General features: G+C 41.3%; 1 protein-coding gene across 1 annotated transcript; it reads right to left on the reverse strand.

Moving 5' to 3' along the window:
- Positions 1 to 722: 722 nt before the first annotated feature.
- NANOG (Nanog homeobox) lies at positions 723 to 8,476 on the reverse strand. Its single transcript, XM_070270972.1, has 5 exons — positions 8,006 to 8,476; positions 7,432 to 7,583; positions 5,075 to 5,340; positions 3,809 to 3,895; positions 723 to 3,668 (listed from the first exon to the last, which is right to left on the reverse strand). The coding sequence occupies exons 2-5, from the start codon at positions 7,580 to 7,582 to the stop codon at positions 3,240 to 3,242; spliced, it is 933 nt and encodes a 310-aa protein (XP_070127073.1). The 5' UTR covers position 7,583; positions 8,006 to 8,476; the 3' UTR covers positions 723 to 3,239.
- Between the last annotated feature and the right edge of the window lie 11,131 nt (positions 8,477 to 19,607).

The raw sequence follows: 19,607 nt of genomic DNA on the forward strand, positions 1-19,607 counted from the left end.
AAATGTCTGGAAAGACGACATCCAAGTTAACAGTGATGTCAACAAAGTTAACTTTACATAATGATGTTATTTTATGAATAGCTTTTTTAAAAGGGAATGACAAAGTCACACTGAGATGTTAGGAAGAACCAAAAAACTTAATGTCTCCTCGTTTAACTACCTGAATTTCACTCTTTTCTTCATGTCAGAATTATTTTGACAGAATATTTGAGAAAAAAACTATCTCAACCTTGGCTAATACATTTAAGGAAAATAGGAAATCTTATTTTTGAATGTAACTGTTTTCAATTTTTAATAGATATATAAAATCTCTAAATTATCTCTGAATTCTGACATGCAAAGAGGTTAAAGATGTAATGCTGAGTGGAAAAAAAGCTTTCAGAAGAGAATGTATAATTGTTACACTATCCATTACAATTCAAATATAAAACCACCCATATTATATGTGCTGAATAGATGTGATTACTTGATTTGCTTCATTATTTCACTGCTGCTTAAATTCGTTTCTTCTAAGTTTTGCTATCAAAAGTTCCAATCTTTTGAAAAATCAAGACTTTCCTTGGTTCCTTGATGATTGTGGATTTTACTTTTCTCTGCCTTAGGTTTTTCACCTTTACTATTCACCTTTTGGGTATAAGAAACAATAGATGAATGGCATTTCCATAAATGACTAATTTCCAAAAGCAAATAAAATGATGAACACCAGAAATCAAGTCTTTCTCTTTTCTTCTTTTTCAATCTTTCTTTCCTTTCCTTCTCTTACTTGCTTTCCTTTTTCTTCTCCATCATCTAGCATGATGCTTTAAATGTAATAGATGCTCCTGTCTTTTCTGCCTCTAAACCTTCCTTATCAGCCCTTCCTTGCCTATTCCCAGTCTTACAGCTGAACTTAATCCAAAGCAAAGACCAGGGTGTGAAAAATTGTTCCACAGCATGGTTCAGTACTGGAGAACTAAATTTGGGAGTTTCCTGGGTTGTCACTTTAAAATAGCTATTTTCCCAAATTTCTAGGCTCTGGTTCACCATTTAGTATTTCCTCAAATTTGCTGTCAATTCATTATGTGCATTTAGTTAGAGCCAAGGATTTTGTAAAACTGTTCAAGTTGACAGATCTTTAACAAAAAAAGTTCTTCAATCTCTTCTAAGAATTTTTCCTTCACTTATACATTTCAAATATAAGTGAAAAAAGCCAGGTGGCAGGACCAGTGAGATTCTGTTTTTTTAGTCACACTTTAATCTGTTTGAATTATAAGACTAAAAAGTGGTGACTTAGAGAATGAGATTTCATGTGCCAGTTTAACTGCTCAATCAACACTGTTTCCATTATCTACTCAGTTCATAATATGGTGCTTGGCACAAAACTCAAAATTCATGTGCCAGTTGAAAATATCATGTTGTCCTTAGGTCTTGGCAGAAATTAATTATCCCTGACTTGCTCTTTTGTCAAATGTCTAGATAACTGGGTTGGACACTATTACAGAGCAACGTTGGAAAACTGGGGGAACCGAGGGAAATGACTAGGAAAACTGCTTTGGTTGTTCCCTTCATCTCTGCTGCTGCTGGAGGCTGGAGGTTCCCATGGAGCAGGAAGGCAGAGTGGTGAAATGAGAGGGCTCCCCATCAGATCAACTTAGGGCAAGCTAGGATGGGGTAAGGACAGTAAAAAAAAGGATTAGCATACTTCATAAGATTCCTGCTTAGCTCCTTCTAAGCTAAGAGCATAGTTTAAACTGAAAAAAAAAAAAAAAAATTCAAACCAGGCTTAGAATTTACTTATATATCGGTCTCTGATCCAATTTTTTAAACTGTTATAGATTCATACATTAAGATAACGCATTAAATTGTACTTTGTAGGGGCGGGCCCCGTGGCCGAGAGGTTAAGTTCTCGCACTCCGCTGCAGCGGCCCAGGGTTTCACCCAGGGTTTCACCGGTTCGGATCCTGGGCGTGGACATGGCGCCACTCATCAGGCCATGTTGAGGCGGTGTCCCAAATGCCACAACTAGAAGGACCCACAACTAAAAATATACAACTATGTACTGGGGGGCTTGGGGAGAAAAAGCAGAAAAAAAAAAAAGAATTGGCAAGTTGTTAGCTCAGGTGCCAATTGTTAAAAAAGAAAAGAATTGTGCTTTGTAGTTGGCCTACAAATTTAACAGTGCGTAAAAAATAAAAGCTCGCATTTTTTTTAATGTTTAAAAATAAGCTTGTTTCAACATAGTTCTTTCTGGCAGGGTGTTTGTACAGAAGAGCAGTCACAGAACCTTTCCTATGTGTGAGTTGCAGGGTGAGATAAGTCACTTTTTCCCTCCTCCTTTAGCTCCCTTCTACACCTTCCATCATTTGCCTCTCCCCTTGGCTGTCCTTCATTTATCCTCTTTACAAACCTAAGATCTCTGCTTATCACTTCTCCGTTCCATATTTTCCAGATGTGGCACTCTTCTTTAACTGCAAATAACCATAAATTTTATCGTTTCAGTAACATTACACACACAGGGAGTAAATAGCTTTGTTCAGGTTTGGTTAATCAGTCACCCAGCATTGTATACTTGGTTACCTTTCCTTTATTCATTTCTAAGATAGCAATCTCCCTAACAGCTAAAAGATTTCAGTTAATTTCCCCCCCACCTCAAAAAATGTAATTAAGACCCATGTTTAGTCAAATTTTTACTCCTTGAGCCACTGGGTGAAATCAAGATAGAGACAACTAAAGGTAAAATGTATATTTTATTTATTTGTACTTAAACTTATAAACCAACTGGCCAAACTGGTTCTATTATTATTATCATGATGCAGCAAAAATATAAAGCCTCTTTCTACAAGCACTAGAGTAAGAACAAATTAGGGGTTGCAGTAAAAGAGCAAAAGGGGTAGAGGAAATTAATGAAGCACTTAATAGCTTAACCCTTCACCTTAACAAGTGAGGTTTTTCAGAAGTAAAGTCTCCCAATCCCAGAAAATAGGATAATCCTTCACCACCCGTCTTTGTACTGTTACTTCCTAGAGATTAGATTCTAGACCCTAAAGACATCCAAACTAGTATTCTATCTAGTTATCTGCAGCCAGAGACACCTGTTACCATGTTGGCCACAGCAGCCAAGGCTACCGAGCCCTCTAGAATCCGTCATACTCTCCTGACTCTCCAGATTGACACAATGGGCATAATTAGAAGCAGAATATCAAGAAAAATCCTAGAAGTAATATAGCCACTGCCCAAATCGAGATTCAATGTAGCCATCTTCACATATCTTCAGGCTGTATGTTCATGGGGTAATTTGGGAATAAATCCATGATTTGCTGGGTACTAAAATACTTAGCAGTTTGCTGTGTTGCGTTATGGCTTTCCCCAGCGGTTTCCAAGGTGGCCTCCAGGTCACTGACAGGAGAATTTTGCTGGAACTGGATCTGGGGCTGCAGGAAGTCCTCTCCACAGCTGTGGAACGGACTGTTCCAGGCCTGATTGTTCCAAGCCTGGTTATTCCAGGCTTGGGAGCACCAGGTCTGACTGTTCCAGGAATGGTTGCTCCAAGACTGGCTGTTCCAGGTCTGGTTGCTCCAAGCTGGGTTATTCCAGGCCTGGTGGCTCCACATTGGAACGTTCCCAGCAGTGTTCACCAGGCACCCCTGGTGGTAGGAATAGAGCCCCGGGTAGTCTGTAGTTGCTGAGCCCTTGGGAAAAAGAATGGTGGGTTAACTGAAACGGTACAAGGAAAATCAGAATTGTCTGTAGTTGGGTTGTATTCTTCAGCAATGGATAAAGCTAAAAAGTCATCCTAAGGAAAGAGCAGAAAAAATAAGTTTCCTCTTACCTGAGTGACACTGTTGCTAGTCTTCGGCCAGTTGTTTTTCTGCCACCTCTTACATTTCATTCTCTGGTTCTGGAACCAGGTCTTAACCTGCAGGAAAAAGGTGACAGGAAAGCATAAAATACTAGTAATGCGGATGTGCTAAGGATCAAACAATACAGTTAACCTTTTTTTTCCTCACAACTACCACCATCTGAAGTTCAGGAACGAGTTTGATTTTCTAGAGTCCTTTCTTAAATCTTGAACCAATATCCCATGAATGAATTTTCAAGCCCCTCAAGTCAGTTGGCTGCTTTTTGTTTAATAAACCTAACCAGTTAGAGAAGACACTGCAAATCTACGAACCAGGACTTCACATTTAAATGTCTATTCATCTCCCTTTTCATAAGGTTTACCCATGCCATTAGTCACAGTTAAAGGTATTATATGGGGCCGGCCCCATGGCCAAGCGGTTAAGTCTACGCACTCTGCTTCGGCGGCCCAGGGTTTCACCAGTTCGAATCCTGGGTGTGGACATAGCACTGCTCAGCCGGCCATGCTGAGGTGGCGTCCCACATGCCACAACTAGAAGGACCAACAACTAAAAGTACACAACTATGTACCGGGGGGCTTTGGGGAGAAAAAGGAAAAATAAAATCTTTAAAGGTACTATATGTTTGCAATAAAAAGCCCCCTTCATATAAGCACATTTACATTTAATGTGGTGATGGTGGTCTTTTAATTCAGGAATTATGAAATATACCACTAGGACAACTATTTAGAAAACGAGATCACAGAAGGACTAGAAGAATATATATATATATTATAAAATCATGGGGTAGAGGACTTTCTAAGTATGGCACTAGTGATAGAAACCCATAAAATATTTGACTGAATAAATTGAGCAATAAATGCATGAAAAATGATTATCCTCATTAGTAATCAAATACACAGTTTTTATTTTAATGAGAACCAGTGTTGGTTAGGCATTCTCCTACCCTGGAAGATGGGATTATATTCCTCCTTTAATTAAGGAAAAATTGCAAACATTTTCACAATTTTGGTTTGTGCAATAAGGGAAAGTGGCTAATTTATGGCATAGTCCCACAATAGAGCACTTACTGAAAAAGGGTCATGAAATACATTACAAAAAGAGTCCACTTTCATATTAAATTATTTGTAGGGAGAGTGCATAAACACAGAATACCTAGAAAGATGTGAGCAATGCTCACCTGCAAATTAGCTTTATTTTTTATTTCTTATTACAATGACAAAACAAAACAGTCCTACCTGTTTGTAGCTAAGGTTCAGGATGTTGGAAAGTTCTTGCATCTGCTGGAGGCTGAGGTATTTCTGTCTCTGAAATCTGTCATTGAGGACACAGAGCTGGGTCTGAGAGAACACGGTTCTGATCTTCTGTTTCTTGCCATGGACCTTCTCTTCCTTCTTTGCCTCGCTCGTCTCTGCGGAAGCGGGCAGCGGTTTTACTCTGGGACTGGTGGATGAATCGGGGCTGTCCTGAATGAGCAGTTCCATGGAGGAAGGCAGAGGAGAGACTGTTGGGAATAAAATGACGCTTTTCTCTAAAACATTTCAAACATTAAATCACATTTACAAATTTATTGTTTTCGAAGCACGTTTAAAGTCCTCACAACCTTAGAGCTAGATAGTAAGTAACAATTCGTAAGTGACCCTGAATGCTTTGCCAACATTTGTACCGTCCGGTAAGTGTACCACTGTCACCATTTCACATAGAATGCACATGGTTAACATCATATATTAACCTTTTGACCACCGATTTTTACTGTAAACTGATGCTCAGGAGCCCACATCCTGGCTGCTCATAAAGGTCAAAACGATCACTTGACTCCCACTTGCTGTGTTCCCTCCATAACTTTCTTTTGTAACCTTATTCATCAATCTACATGATTTTTAAAACTGATGATCAGATTCTGGGGACCCGATAAAATCAGCAGTTTATTGCCCCGTTCTAAATACCAGGACTAGCAGGAAATGTGAATTTCGATAGGCTTCCGTTTCAATCCAGACTTTACCTTTTTACTAACTCTGTGACCCCTTCTCCAAAATTATTTCTCCTTCAGAGTTTCCTCATTGATAAAACGAGATAATAGATAAAAATTGTCTAGCATGGAACTTTGTGTACATTGACTGTGTAACGGAAAATTTCCTCTATTACCTAGCGTTAGTAGGCACTTATGCCCTAATTTGCACTGAGGCATTCCCAGTGCTCAACTCCACGTCTACCCTAGTAGTGGAATAAATAGACAGGCTTAAAAGGCACAAATTCGAGGCGGCCCGGTGGTGTAGTGGTTAAGTTCACACGCTCTGCTTTGGCTGCCCCGGATTCACTGGATCAGATCCCTGGCAGGGACCTACACACCGCTCATCAAGCCACGCTCTGGCAAGTGTCCCACATATAAAAATGGAGGAAAATGGGCACAGATGTTAGCTCGGGGTCACTCTTCCTCAGCAAAAAGAGGATTGGAAGTGGGGTTTATCCTAAAAATTAGCTATCTATAAAAACTTACACTTGGCTTGCTAATAAGGACATGCCCACTTGCTCACTCCCAAGATATTTCTCTTACAAACCCCACTGTATACTCAACGTTTGAGGTTATAAAAGGACATTAACACAAAGTTTAGGAAAATGGAGTAACATGAAAATCTAACCTTGAAAGATAGAACAATCATTTTACTTATCCCTTCTCCACAACTTAGCTTTACAGATGTAACCGTAATATAGATAGATTTGAGCTATTATTTTATACTGTAAATGCTAAAATTGGCATTTTGGGTAAAGGTTGGCTTACCTCTTTAACAACTACTACCAAATTGATTTCCAAAAAAGTGGTAGCAGCTTCAACAGTATCCCGAGCTTCCCCCACACTCGCAGTTACCATTTGGAGGCCTAAATACTAGAGTATAGGTTTTGAAGCCAAACTGGATCTCAAATCCGAGATCTAGTCACTCTGCCAGCAGAATAAAGCTTCTGGAATTATCTGCCATAAACTGAGGTGAGCGCTTCCTTTGCATTTAGGGAGCTTGAGAATAGTAGGCACTCACAAACTCGGAGCTGCCCAATGACACCCACACATCCAAAGGGTGGGAGAGGAGCCAACTGCTACTGTTGTAGAAAGGTAAAACATTTCCACAAGGTGGAGATTCACATAATTGGCCAAGCCGTTTCTGGTACTCCTTGAATAGACAAACCAAAAAGATGATGCACCCACCCCCCCAAGCTGTGATGTTATAACTTGTGGCTCAGCAGCAACATTTCCTATTACTGTGTGCCTGGCACCAAGATTTATACATCAGCTTACTTATCAGACACTTGTTTCCAGTGGCCACACATGTAAACTCTCAGATATACAGTACAGTTGGACTACTGACTCCTGTGTCCCTCGCCTCAGTCCAAAACTCCTGACACCTGGGACATAAGTGAAAGGGCATATGCCACCAGGTTACAGTTGAAAGAGAGGTATAAAGAGGATTAATAAATAATGACACCCGCTTGTATTAATGGGCTATAATTGCTCAAGAGGGAAATGGATGATCTTTACCTCCCGCTTCCTTCTTTCTCTTTCCCTTAAGGAAATTAGCCTTTCAAGGATTCAATTTTTTCTTACCAGTCTCCATGTGGGGTGTCTCAGCAGACGACATCTGCAAGGATGCGTAATTTTCTTCAGGCCCATAAATCTCAGGCACTGGTGAAGATCCCCTGGAATTGGATGCTTCAGGGCAAGGCAGGCTTTGGGGAAGAGCGGGATCCACACTCATGCTGTTAAGTTGAAGGAGAGGGCAAGAATCCAAAGGGTGAGATTGTAAAAAAGGCCCAGGCTTAAGTATCCAGGCAGAAGACCTTAGAGAAATACGAAGATCGCCAAACGGAAGTTACCAAAAAGGCAGGATTTAGCGAGTCACCTCTGCAGTAACAGAAGCCATTCAGCCCAATCTCTCACTCAAGGTAAGAATTTTGGAGGCTCCAGATTTATAAGGAAGGCTCAACCATACGTAGACCCGCCCCTCCTGGCAGCCCAACGCCCACCCACACCCTTGCGAATTCTCAGTTAATCCTGTCTGCCAGTCTCACCAAGGCCATTGTAATGCAAAAGGTAGCTGCCGAATAACCCAGACTGGGTGGGGAACTAGCCAACTGGGGCTACAGAACCTGGAGACAAAATAAACCCAGCAATTGAGTACCTGTAGATTCACCATGTTTCCACCTTTTAAGATCAAAGATGCACCCCCAATTTCTGAGGCTACCTCAGGTGATTGGAATTCCCACCAGGACAATTAATTTCTTGATCTGAGACCCTTTGGGGTCTCAGTCGGGCTAATGGAGGCAGAAGCTTCCACTAGCTCCATTTTCCTCTTTGATTCACCCTAAGGTCACAATAAAAGACATTTTGTATGTTGCTAAGGCATCAGTTGATGTTAAAAATAAATACTTGTTTTCAACTCCCACTTTAGTTCTTTCTTGTTTTTTAGCTTTCAGAAAGGCAGGCAAGTCTCCCCACCAGGACTGTTATCTTATTTTTAACAAAAGCCAGAGGAAAGGAGCTGCGAGCTGCGGACCTAAGGCACTTTGGTGCCCTGTAGTAATTAGAGGTTATACCATGACTACGGAAGAGTTTTAATTAGTTTTTATACACATGTTCTGGATAGACTCTTGGCTCAGCCACTTTAGTAAATCTCAGTTTCTTCATCTGTAAGTAAGGATGAAAGTAATAATTAAGGAAAATTAAGCACTAAGTACTCTTAATATTTGATGTGTCAGTGATCTACAAACAGTGGCTGTTAATAGGAATTCTATTAGGATCCCACGCCCATGACCTCCAAGTTTGAAATTACCTTTATGCTGTAATTTTTATTTTAATCCAGTGAGCAACATGATAGAATGAAAGCACCCCCTTTTAGTTTTACCTGGGACATTACTAGATGTGAAATAAAGGCATTTATTGACCTGTAAATCCACCCAAGTGAAAGGAGGGAGGCAAAGAAGAACGCCCTCTAGGCAAATGACCGTCCTGTAACAGACCTGCCCAAGCGGTTGTGGTTTGTGACGCGTTCCTTTTAGAATCAATTTTTGCCCTCCTAGCCCTCCTTCCCAAGCTCTCATCTTTTTCTGGCTGTTTTTCCCCCTGGCTCGCTCTTTAATTAACTTTTCCTTCTCTAGCCTGGCGATCCTTTCATGTCCTTCAACGCCACTCCATCCCCACTCTGTCAATTTGTTTCTTTTTTGCTATGTCTTCCAAAGGAAGTTTTTAGAGTTGGGTTCCAGCACTAAAATATTTATGGACAAATATAACAGTTCACAGCTTTCAATTTTCTTCCCCATTCCCAAATTCAACACTCAAGAAACCTAACTTTACTTCCCTTTTTCCAATCTCCCACCCCTAAAAGTAAACCCATAGCAAATTCCAGTTATATGTTTGTGTAAGATGCAACTCTTGGCTAATCCTCCCACGCACTCTGCTACGCGGGTCTCCAGCTGGAGCTGCTGGCTTTGCTCCCATGCAAGCTGATTTTCGTTCACCAGGCAAAGATGCCAACTTGTGAGCGAAGGAGTGTTGCCACATCCAAACAAGGGATGAAATTTTATGTAACCTTTTCTTTGTCTTCTCAGACTATCATTCTGGAAGGCAATAGAGTTTGGAATAGGAACGTCAAGAAGAGGGTGGGTGGAAATACAGTCACATGTCGCTTAACGATGGAGGATAGCCTTGAGAAGAGCGTTGTTAGACGACTTCATCATTGTGTGAACATCATAGATTCTATTTACATGAACCTAGGTGGTATAGCCTGCTACACACTTAGGCTATAGGGTACCAACCTTATGGAACCACTGTCACCTATACGGACCATGGTTGACCCAAATGTTGTTATGCTGCCGGTGACTAACTACATTGTTCTTTAGGCAGATAGTCCCTGTCTCATTAGAAATAAAATATAATTTCTTTAAAAACGGGAATATGAGGTGATGACTAAACTTATTTATTTAGATGAGTGTTGACTTACTGTGGTAATTATTTCGCAACATATATCTATCAAATAATTATGTTGTACACCATAAACTAGTACAATGTTATATGTCAATTACATCTCAATCAAACTGGGGGAAAGAATAAATAAAAAAGGGGAAAACTAGACTTCCTGGTTCAGTCAAGCCCACCAAATTACCTCAGTTTGCCCACAGCTCTCTAAACTGCGGGCAGGAGAAGCTTTGTTCTTCGCTGACCAGGGTCTTGGCAGGAAAGCCTGGGACGAATTCACCCCATCCCCCAAGCCGCGTCCCATTGTATCTAGGGGAAGAGCCTCCGGAGTGAAAGACCAAAGGGCAGGGGGCTGGTGGCGGGAAGGCAGACTTACCACATTCTTGGCCCAAGGCAGCTATTTGAATAAGGTTGAGAATGCTTCCGAAGCTGTCGGAGACCTTGGGTTTGTTGGGGTGGGCTGTGTGGGTGGAGGAGGGGTGTGTTATAATGTGCTAGAATTCAGGACCACAAATGCCGAAGTGATTCAATGAAATCTTGATTTTAGATTTTATTTTTCTCAGAGCATCACCAGAGAATGAGAAGGGGAAAAAGGCTGAATGTTACAAATGAAAAATAATTCACAGATATGATTTATTCCTCATTTATAAATAAGAAATGCATTTTAGGGCACACAATCTTTTAAGAGACCAGGTCCTGCTACCTTTCTATCAAATTTACCTGAATTGTCTAGGTAAGGAGGAAGTGACAATCATAATGAGTATTAATATAGTCTTCACCAACCCTCAAGTCTCAGGAATAGGATATTACACTAAACAGGTGGAATTATCAAATTTATTTCTGATTTATCATTGGCAGAATTATTGAATTTATTATTATTATTATTTTTCAAGATGTTATTTTTTTCCTTTTTCTCCCCAAAGCCCCCCGGTACATAGTTGTATATTTTTACTTATGGGTCCTTCTAGTTGTGGCACGTGGGACGCCACCTCAGCATGGCTTGATGAGCGGTGCCATGTCTGTGTCATGCCATGTCCCAGGATCCGAACCAGCGAAACCCCGGGCTGCCGAAGTGGAGCGCGCAAACTCAACCACTCAGCCACGGGGCCGGCCCCATGATTTATTATTGATTTATCATTGCTTTTACTCTTCACTCCATTGTCCACTTGAGTTTGCTTGAGTATATTGAAACAGATAGGCATTCACTTGTTTTCTTTTTATTCAGTTCTCATGTAAGTTTCTGCTCCTGTTCCTCTCTTCTTTACATTGTTTCGTTCTACCTAATAAACCCATTCTATAAGTAACTGTTTCTTGTCAACATCTGTGCACACACATGTGTCGTATATTTCGTGATTTAACAAACACCTCCTGTAGTCTTCTCCATCTCAGTGTATGACAATTCCATCTTTCTGGTTGCTCAGACCAAAATCTTAAAGCCATCTTTGTTGACTATGCCGTCAACATATGTCTAGAATCCAATTGCTTTTTTCTAAAAAATTTTTTCCTCCACAGCTTTCCTTTTTCCGCTGTTTGAATGAGTTTTTGATCATCACCTGGATTTGGGCTTGGAGAACTAGCAGAGTAGTAAGAAACGGTTAATTCTTTTAAAGAACATGTATCTATTTTATTATGGCTTGTGTCACAGGAGAGCTGGGGGCTTGAAAGTGCCTGCATCCTTTGGCAAAACAGTAAATTCAGATTGGTAAGTGTGCCAACACAAGCTGCCCTCGATGTTTTCTAGGTTTCTCCAGGGCACCACCCTATCCAAGCTACCTTCTATCACGTCGATTATTCCAACAGCCTCCGGACTGGTCTCCCTGTTCACACCTTAGCTTTCCTAAAATCGAGTCTCAACCTATCGGCCAGAATGAATTTTTTTAAGACGGGTCACGCCAAGCTATTCCTTTGCTCAAAATCTTCCTTTGGCTTTCTCAGTTTCAGAGTGACAAGTCAAAATACTCAAGTACATTAACTTTCCTCTGGCCTTGTACTTCTTGTATTCTCCTCCACCCTCATGAAGCTGGCCTCCTTCCTGATCCTGGAACAAGCCAGGAAAGCTCCAGCATCAGGGCTTTTGACCCTACTTTGATTTTATCTCTGATCTGCTCTTCTCCCAGAAATCTAACCAGCTTGATCTCTCCCCTCCTTTAAATCTCTAATATTGCCTCCTCAATGATGTCTCCCCCTTCCTATCCTTCTCCTCTTCATTTTTCTTCATAGTACTTATTACCATCTTGCATAATATATATTCCGTCTATATTCATCTATCTATCTATCAGTCTATCTATCTATCTCTATCTATCATCATCTTCTATCTCCCACTACCACTAAAATATAAGTTCTGTGAGGGCAATTATTTTAATTTTTCTCTATTTTGTTTCGCGTAGTATCCCCAGCCCTGAAAGAGTGTGGTCCATAGACCAGCATCATCAGCATCACCTGGAAGCTTGTTAGGGACACAGATGGATGGGTTTTGCCACAGAATTCCTGAATAGGAATTTCTGGTGGAGGTGACTAGGAATGTATGTTTAAGAAGTTCTCGGGGTGATTCTTTCCCCTGCTATTGTTTGGGAACTACCCGTCTAGAATAGTACCAGGCAAATAGTAAACACATCATCATTATTTGTTAATGAAGGAAATTGTTTAAATGAGACCTAGGGCTTTGTAAGCAAATAAATAGTAGGAACCGTTTCCTTACATTTAAACATTGTTTGCTTCAATGTGATATATAAAATAACCCTTAAAAAACAATGCTCTTTGCCTCCAGTCCCCTAAACAGAATTCATTGACCCTGGAGCTCTTCTGAAAGAGTCCACTTGAATCTGCAACAAATCATGGATCTTGGCTCCTCTGGGAGATGGATTACTCTCAAATTGCCTATTGTAAAGACGAAACACACAACCACCAAAACTGCTGGTTTAGAGGTTACAACTGGAATTACATAGCATAATCTGTTTATTTTGCCTATTGCAGCTATAACAGCATGAACACACGTTTTCCCCCTAAAAGAACCTTCTCTTGAAAAACCAAATTTACATAGTAGACAATATGATAAACCTTATAATGCATCTATCATCCAGTTTAAGTAATTTACTCGTGGCCAATCTTGTTTCATCAATGACCTTACCATAAGCAAAAATTTTGAAGTTCAATAAAACATTCATCTAATGGGAATATATGTAAGACATCATTGACTCCTATTTCTACCATCCAAACCTTTACTCAGTCAATCAATAACTGTCCTGATAGTTTTATTTCCTAGCACTTCTCCAGTCTGTCCCCTGGATGTTCAACACCACTCCTTTTACCCTTGTTCAGGCATCATCTCTTGCCCAGACTTCTGTAGACCTCCGGTCTACCTTCCACAGGCTGAACCAACAGTGCACCAAAGTGATTTACCTTAAATTCAGCTATGGTTTCCCTCTGCCTAAGTCTTCTCTAAGTAAGCTCACAGTTTGCTCTCTGCCTGCCTCTCAAGCCAGTTTCAAGCTTTGGCAAATTGCTCTACCCAAGGAATCCCTGTGTCCTGAGGGTTTTTCTCCCCTCTCCTTGCTCGGTTCTTTTTAGTTATCTTTCAAGACACGGATCAGGTGTCACCATCTATAGTCTCCTTTTTCCCAGTGAATTAGGTTCCCCTCTTCTCTGCCCAACTCCTCCCACAGCAGTTGTCACTTTGCATTTTATGTACTTTTATGTACATTTTATGTACTTTTTATGTACTTTTTTTGTTTGGATTCTGGGCTGGAACGATACCTCCTTAAGGGACTGGTTTGTTAATATAACCAAGTGCAATACTACTCAAAGCTTAGTTCCATTTTTCCGGCAACATCAGCATCACCTGGAAGCTTGTTTGAAATGCAAATTCTTGGGCTGGGTGTTACCCTAGAGCTGTTGAATAAGAATCTCTGTGAAGGGGTCCAGGAATCTGTCTTTTAAGAATCTCTGAATCTTGGTCACCCTAAGGTGAGAGGCACTGCTCTGGAATATGGTGCTTGGCAGCAGGGAAAAAATCTTAATACATATTTATTAAATTAATGAATCAGCTCCAGTGGCTAAAACATTGATATTCAGAAAATTGGAGAATTACAAGAACTCTCAAAAAAAAAAAAACACCCAAATTTCTCCCTTGTCATTCAGTTTTGGATTTGTCAGATCTTATGCTAACCAAAGGCTTTTAATATTTAAGGGCTAAATTATTATGTGACCAGATTCTAAAGTCTCCTAGCGAAGAGTTCAGAAGGAGAAACCATCAAACTGAATTGTCGGAGTCCTGACCCCGAGCCATGTTGATAGCAGGGCACTACTCCCTCTTCCCACCCTACCCTCAGGGGATCTTTGACCCAATGTAAAAAGAGATCTCTTTTTCACCCCTGTTAAGTCCAGCCCCCAGGGAGAGAAGGAACATCTAGGAATGTCTACCGAAGTTTAGCAAATGTATAAAATTGCTCTGGAACAGTGTGATATTATTGGCCCAGAAGACAATAAGCTTCTCAGTTTCTCGGTAGGTGTTAGAGAATGAAGAAGAAGAACTTACAAAAGGAGGCGATTGTGGGAGGAGTTGAGTAAGGTGAAGCGAAGAGCTGGTGGTGTGGAGAATAAAGGGAAAAATCTAGCACCTTAGTTGTTCTAATTAGATGGTAGTGCGATGAAATAAAGCTGTTAACCCTAGAAATACTGCATCTAAATGTTGTACTTCGACTCTTCCAGGATGCCAGAGTATTCTAATATAAACGGATTAGAGGAAGGGGCAGCAAGAGGTTCCTGCCTCCTAGGAGCAAATAAGTTTGATCGCATAAAAGAAAGCATTCCAAGCCAAGGCAAACAGCAGGATGTTGAAAAAGGAATTCGAATTTAAGGAAGCATTTGTTGAAGGTGCTAGAAAGGGTTAGAGCGAGAAGAGGCAATATGGCAAAGGTTTTTTTTTTTTTTAATTTAAATTGAGAAATAACGTACATACTGGAAGTGAGCAAGTCTCAAGTTGTTCAGCTTAATGAATTTTTACTTATGTGTACAACTCAAGTAATGACCACCCGGATCTAAACAGAAGGCATTCCCAGCACCCCAGTAGGCCAGCTTGCATTTTTCTTAAAGGCCCAGGAATCTTGAAATCAAGTTCCTTTGACCTTTGTCACATTCTTTTCTGTTTTAGACATGGAGTCAGACAGCCTCAATCTGAATCCCCTTTCCACCCACTAGTTACGTGACAAGTAGTTTCACATTTTTATGCCTCAGTTTCTTTCGTGTAACTAACTGGTAAATGAGGTAATCTGTATGAACTGATCACAAAGGTACATGGCATATTTTAAGTGCCCAATGAATGTTAGCTATTATTATTTTCTCTGTGCATGCTATATTTTGGGGAATCCATTAATTCCTTCACTCAACAAATTTCTTAATCATCTCTGAAGTGTCAGGTGCTGGGAGAAAGAAATGAATTATGCACGCTTTTTATACCAAGGTATTTTTATGGTGTAGTATGGAGAAGAAGCTGTGTAAACAAAGGAAGGCATTAAAGTGTTCCTGGAGCTGTGGTATAAATATGTGTGAGATATAACAGGAGTACAAAGGAGGGACTTCTTTCTTGGAGGGAAATGAGTTAGGAATATCACCATAAATAGATGGTACCTGAATTCAGTCTTGAAAGATGGGCAGGCAGTAGGAAAAAAGGCAGCAAGTATGAAGAAGCAGCCTGACATCTACTGGGGACTATGCATAGTTTGGTGCAGGTATGGATAGAGATGATGCTGAAACTGGTAAATAGGACCCAGAACTTACAGCTGTATGTCATACTGAAGAGTTTGGATTTTGTACTAAAGTCAGCGGAGTCAGTGGGGAACGGTGTAATCAGTCTTACAAGAACACCTAGGGGCCGGCCTGATGGCGCAGCAGTTAAGTTCGCAAGTTCCACTTCGGTGACCTGGGGTTCTCCAGTTTGGATCCCGGGTGCGGACATGGCACCGCTTGGCACGCCATGCTGTGGTGGGCGTGTCACATATGAGGTGGAGGAAGATGGGCGCGGATGTTGGCTCAGGGCCGGGCTTCCTCAGCAAAGGGAGGAGGACTGGCAGTAGTTAGCTCAGGGCTAATCTTCCTCAAAAAAAAAACGAAGAACACCTAAAGAGGATCTGAGGAAGCGGATGGAGTAGAACCCATTAAGAGACTAACGCAATAATCCAGAGCAGGGGTTGGTAAACTAGTTGGCTACCTGTTTCATATTGTCCATGAACTAAGAATGATTTTTATATTTTTAAATGGTTGGAGACAAAAATCAAAAGATTAATATTTTGTGATTTGTGAAAAGTATATGACATTCAAATTTCAGTGTCCTTAAATAAAGTTTTTTCGGAACCATAGCCACACTGTTTCAATTATGTGTTGTCTACGACTGCTTTCATGCTGCAACAGCAGAGTTTAGTAGCTGTCACAGAGACCATATAGTTTGCAAATACTAAAATATTTACTGCTTGGCCCTTTGCAGAAAAAGTTTGCTGACTCTGGACCTAAACGGAAGTGATCAGGGTCTCTACGACAGTGGGAGCCATGCGGAGGAGGCGTGGGAGTGAATGAACATGAACTACATTAATGGGTGCAATTGATAGGGCTTGCCAACTAATTTGATGTAGGGAGCAAGAAGAAAGGGATCTCTGGGACACTTTTTCTGGCTGGTCTCTGAGTGGATAGACTCAACTTGAATGGCTAACAGAAGTAATTTTGGAGGAGAAGATAATTAAATTTCAGGTGTGTTTAGATTGACGTATCTGAGATACGTCTAGCTGTTGCTGAGATAAGAGATGAAACCCTTTAGAGAGGGCTCATCTTACAGAGATTAGTGTGTTCTTGGTGTCTGGCTGGTAGTTGAAGCTGTAAAATCAGCCAGAGTGAATGGGTGGAGCAGGGTTGCAAACTCAGACATGCTAGGGGCCAGGCAGACAGGGAGTAAGAAAAAATTTGAGAGAGACATGGATGTAGAAAATAACTCACTTTACCCTTAATTTTCATGTAAGGCCAAAATAAACATTTCAGTGGCAAGGATATTCGGCAGGTCTCCCTCAGATTAGAGGGTGGCGGGGAATCCAGGAGACAGTGGAGTGTAGTGGGGACTAAGATGATGGCAGGGATGGAGTTTTGGCATGGGCTCAGCAACGTGGACTTCCGCTCCCCACGACTGACCTAGCCACAGCCACTGCTGAGTGCCCCATCTGCTAGCAGCAGACCAATACTGCATCCCAAATATGGCACCATTCCCCAGCGTAGAGGATCGGCCATCTACCTAGCAGCAGGTGGATTACATTGGACCACTTCCATCTTGGAAGAGGTAGCACTTTGTCGTTATGGGAATAGACACTTACTCTGGATATGGATTTGCCTTCCCTGCATGCAACGTTTTTGCCAAAACTACCATCTGCAGATTTATAGAATGTGTTATCTACCAGCAAATGAAGCGCTGCAATTCGGTCACATGGAATTCACTGGACTCACAACGTCTCCCATCATCCTAAAGCAGCTGGCTCAATAGAATGCTGAGATGACCTTTGGAAGACTCAGTTCCAGTGCCAGCTAGGTGGTAGTGCCTTTCAGGGCTGGGGCCATGTCCTCCAAGAGGCTGTATATGCTCTAAATCAGCATCCAACACATGTCGTTGTTTCTCCTATAATCAGGATTTACAAGTCCAGGAATCTAGGGGGTAGAAATGGGAGTGGCAGCACCCACTATTATCCCGAGTGATCTACTAGCAAGATTTTTGCTTCTGGTTCCCGTGACGTTATGCTCTGCTGGCCTAGAGGTCACGCCCTATGATTAAGGTCAATAGAAAACTACAACAAGCCAACCCAGGCAGGACTACTAATGGTCTAGACCCTTCAGGAATGAAGGTTTGGGTCACCCCACCAGGCAAAGAATCACTACCAGCTGAAGTGCGTTTTTTTTTTTAAGGAAGATTAGCCCTGAGCTAACTGCTGCCAATCCTCCTCTTTTTGCTGAGGAAGACTGGCCCTGAGCTAACATCTGTGCCCATCTTCCTCTACTTTACATGTGAGACGCCTACCACAGCATGGTGTGCCAAGCATTGCCATGTCTGCACCCGGGATCTGAACTGGCAAACCCTGGGCCACCGAAGTGGAACATGCAAACTTAACCGCTGCGCCACTGGGCCAGCCCCTCTTCCTCATCTTATAAGGACATTAGCACTATTGGATTAGGGCCCCAATTTTATGACCTCATTTAAACTTAACGACCTCTTAAAGGCTGTATCTGCAAATATTGTCACATTGGGAGTTAGAGCTTCAACATAGGAATTGGAGGAGGACATATTTGAGTCCATAATAGTTGCAAATGTATGTATGTAGCAAATATTTTTGTTCACATCCTTCTCTTATCCCTGTATCATCTGACATAATATGTATTAATAATAGCTAACTTTATATCATAGTATTTAAGTTACAGGATGTCAAGGAGAAGAGTGAACATCACCCAAAGACTTTGTATCATCTTATTGAGAAAGAGAATGTTTTTGGTGGCACACAGGACAGTTGTATCATGTTAGGCAGAAGTATGACTTTGCTATTTTATTTGGAGATTAAATATGGTTTAAGGAGATGTACGTGGGTGCCAAGTTGACAAGGGGTGAACTATGATGGTTAATTTTATGTCAGGGGCCGGCCCCGTGGCCGAGTGGTTAAGTTTGTGCACTCTGCTGTGGCAGCCCAGGGTTTCGCAGGTTCGGATCCTGGGCACGGACATGGCACGGCTCATCAGGCCCTGCTGAGGCGGCGTCCCACATGCCACAACTAGAAGGACCCACAACTAGGAAAAAAAAATACACAACTATGTACCAGGGAGCTTTGGGGAGAAAAAGGAAAAAAATAAAATCTTAATTTTATGTGTCAACTTGGCTATAGTACTCAGTTATTCAATTAAAGACTATTCTACTGTTACTGTGAAAGTGTTTTGTAGTTGTAGTTAACATCTTCCATCAATCGACTTTAAGTAAAAGACATTATCCTTAATCTGGGTGAGCCTCATCCAATCAGCTGACAGGCCTTGAGCAAAACCCAGGTTTCCCTGAGTAAGAAGAAATTTCACCTGTGAACTGCAGCTTCCGCTCCTGCCTGAGAATTTCTAGCCAGCTGGCCTGCCCTATGGATTTTGGATTTGCCACTTCCCCAGTTCCCACGATCATGTAAGCCAAGCCCTTGAAATAAATATCTATCTGCATAACCATATAGATACATATCTCCTACTGGTTCTGTTGCTATGGTAGAACCCTGACTTATTCAGCTGTTTTGTATGTTAACAATGAATAAACTCAAAGAATGTTAACACCTAGCTGTTGAAAGTGGCATTTGAGGGCCGGCCCCAGCCCGGTGGCAGAGCGGTTAAGTTCACACATTCTGCTTCTTGGCGGCCCAGGGTTCGCTGGTTTGGATCCTGGGTGCAGACACGGCACCGCTTGGCAAGCCATGCTGTGGCAGGCGTCCCACGTATAAAGTAGAGGAAGATGGGCACAGATGTTAGCTCAGGGCCAGTCTTCCTCAGCAAAAAGAGGAGGATTGGCAGCAGATGTTAGATCAGGGCTAATCTTCCTCAAAAAAAAAAAGATGACAAAATAAATTACTAACTGTGGTTATAATAGGATGGCAGGGCAGTAAAAGGGTGACTTTGTCCTTCAATATTTCAGTTTTTCTTTATTTGCATTACTTTTATAATACAAACATTTTAAAATTAAAAAAGAAAATAAATGAAAACTTAGAAAATATGAACAAAGTATGGACATCAGTTAATGACAGTATATCAATATTGGTTCATTAATT

Source organism: Equus caballus, chromosome 6 (assembly GCF_041296265.1).
Source record: "Equus caballus isolate H_3958 breed thoroughbred chromosome 6, TB-T2T, whole genome shotgun sequence".
In the NCBI taxonomy this organism is placed as follows: domain Eukaryota; kingdom Metazoa; phylum Chordata; class Mammalia; order Perissodactyla; family Equidae; genus Equus; species Equus caballus.

Excerpts from the sequence above, each read along its gene's own strand:
- NANOG (XM_070270972.1), bottom strand. The coding sequence starts at position 7,582 with ATGAGTGTGGATCCCGCTCTTCCCCAAAGCCTGCCTTGCCCTGAAGCA. Across the intron at positions 5,341-7,431 it reads GACACCCCACATGGAGACTG|TCTCTCCTCTGCCTTCCTCC; the intron begins GTAAGAAAAAAT and ends TATTCCCAACAG. Across the intron at positions 3,896-5,074 it reads TGAACCTTAGCTACAAACAG|GTTAAGACCTGGTTCCAGAA; the intron begins GTAGGACTGTTT and ends TTTTTCCTGCAG.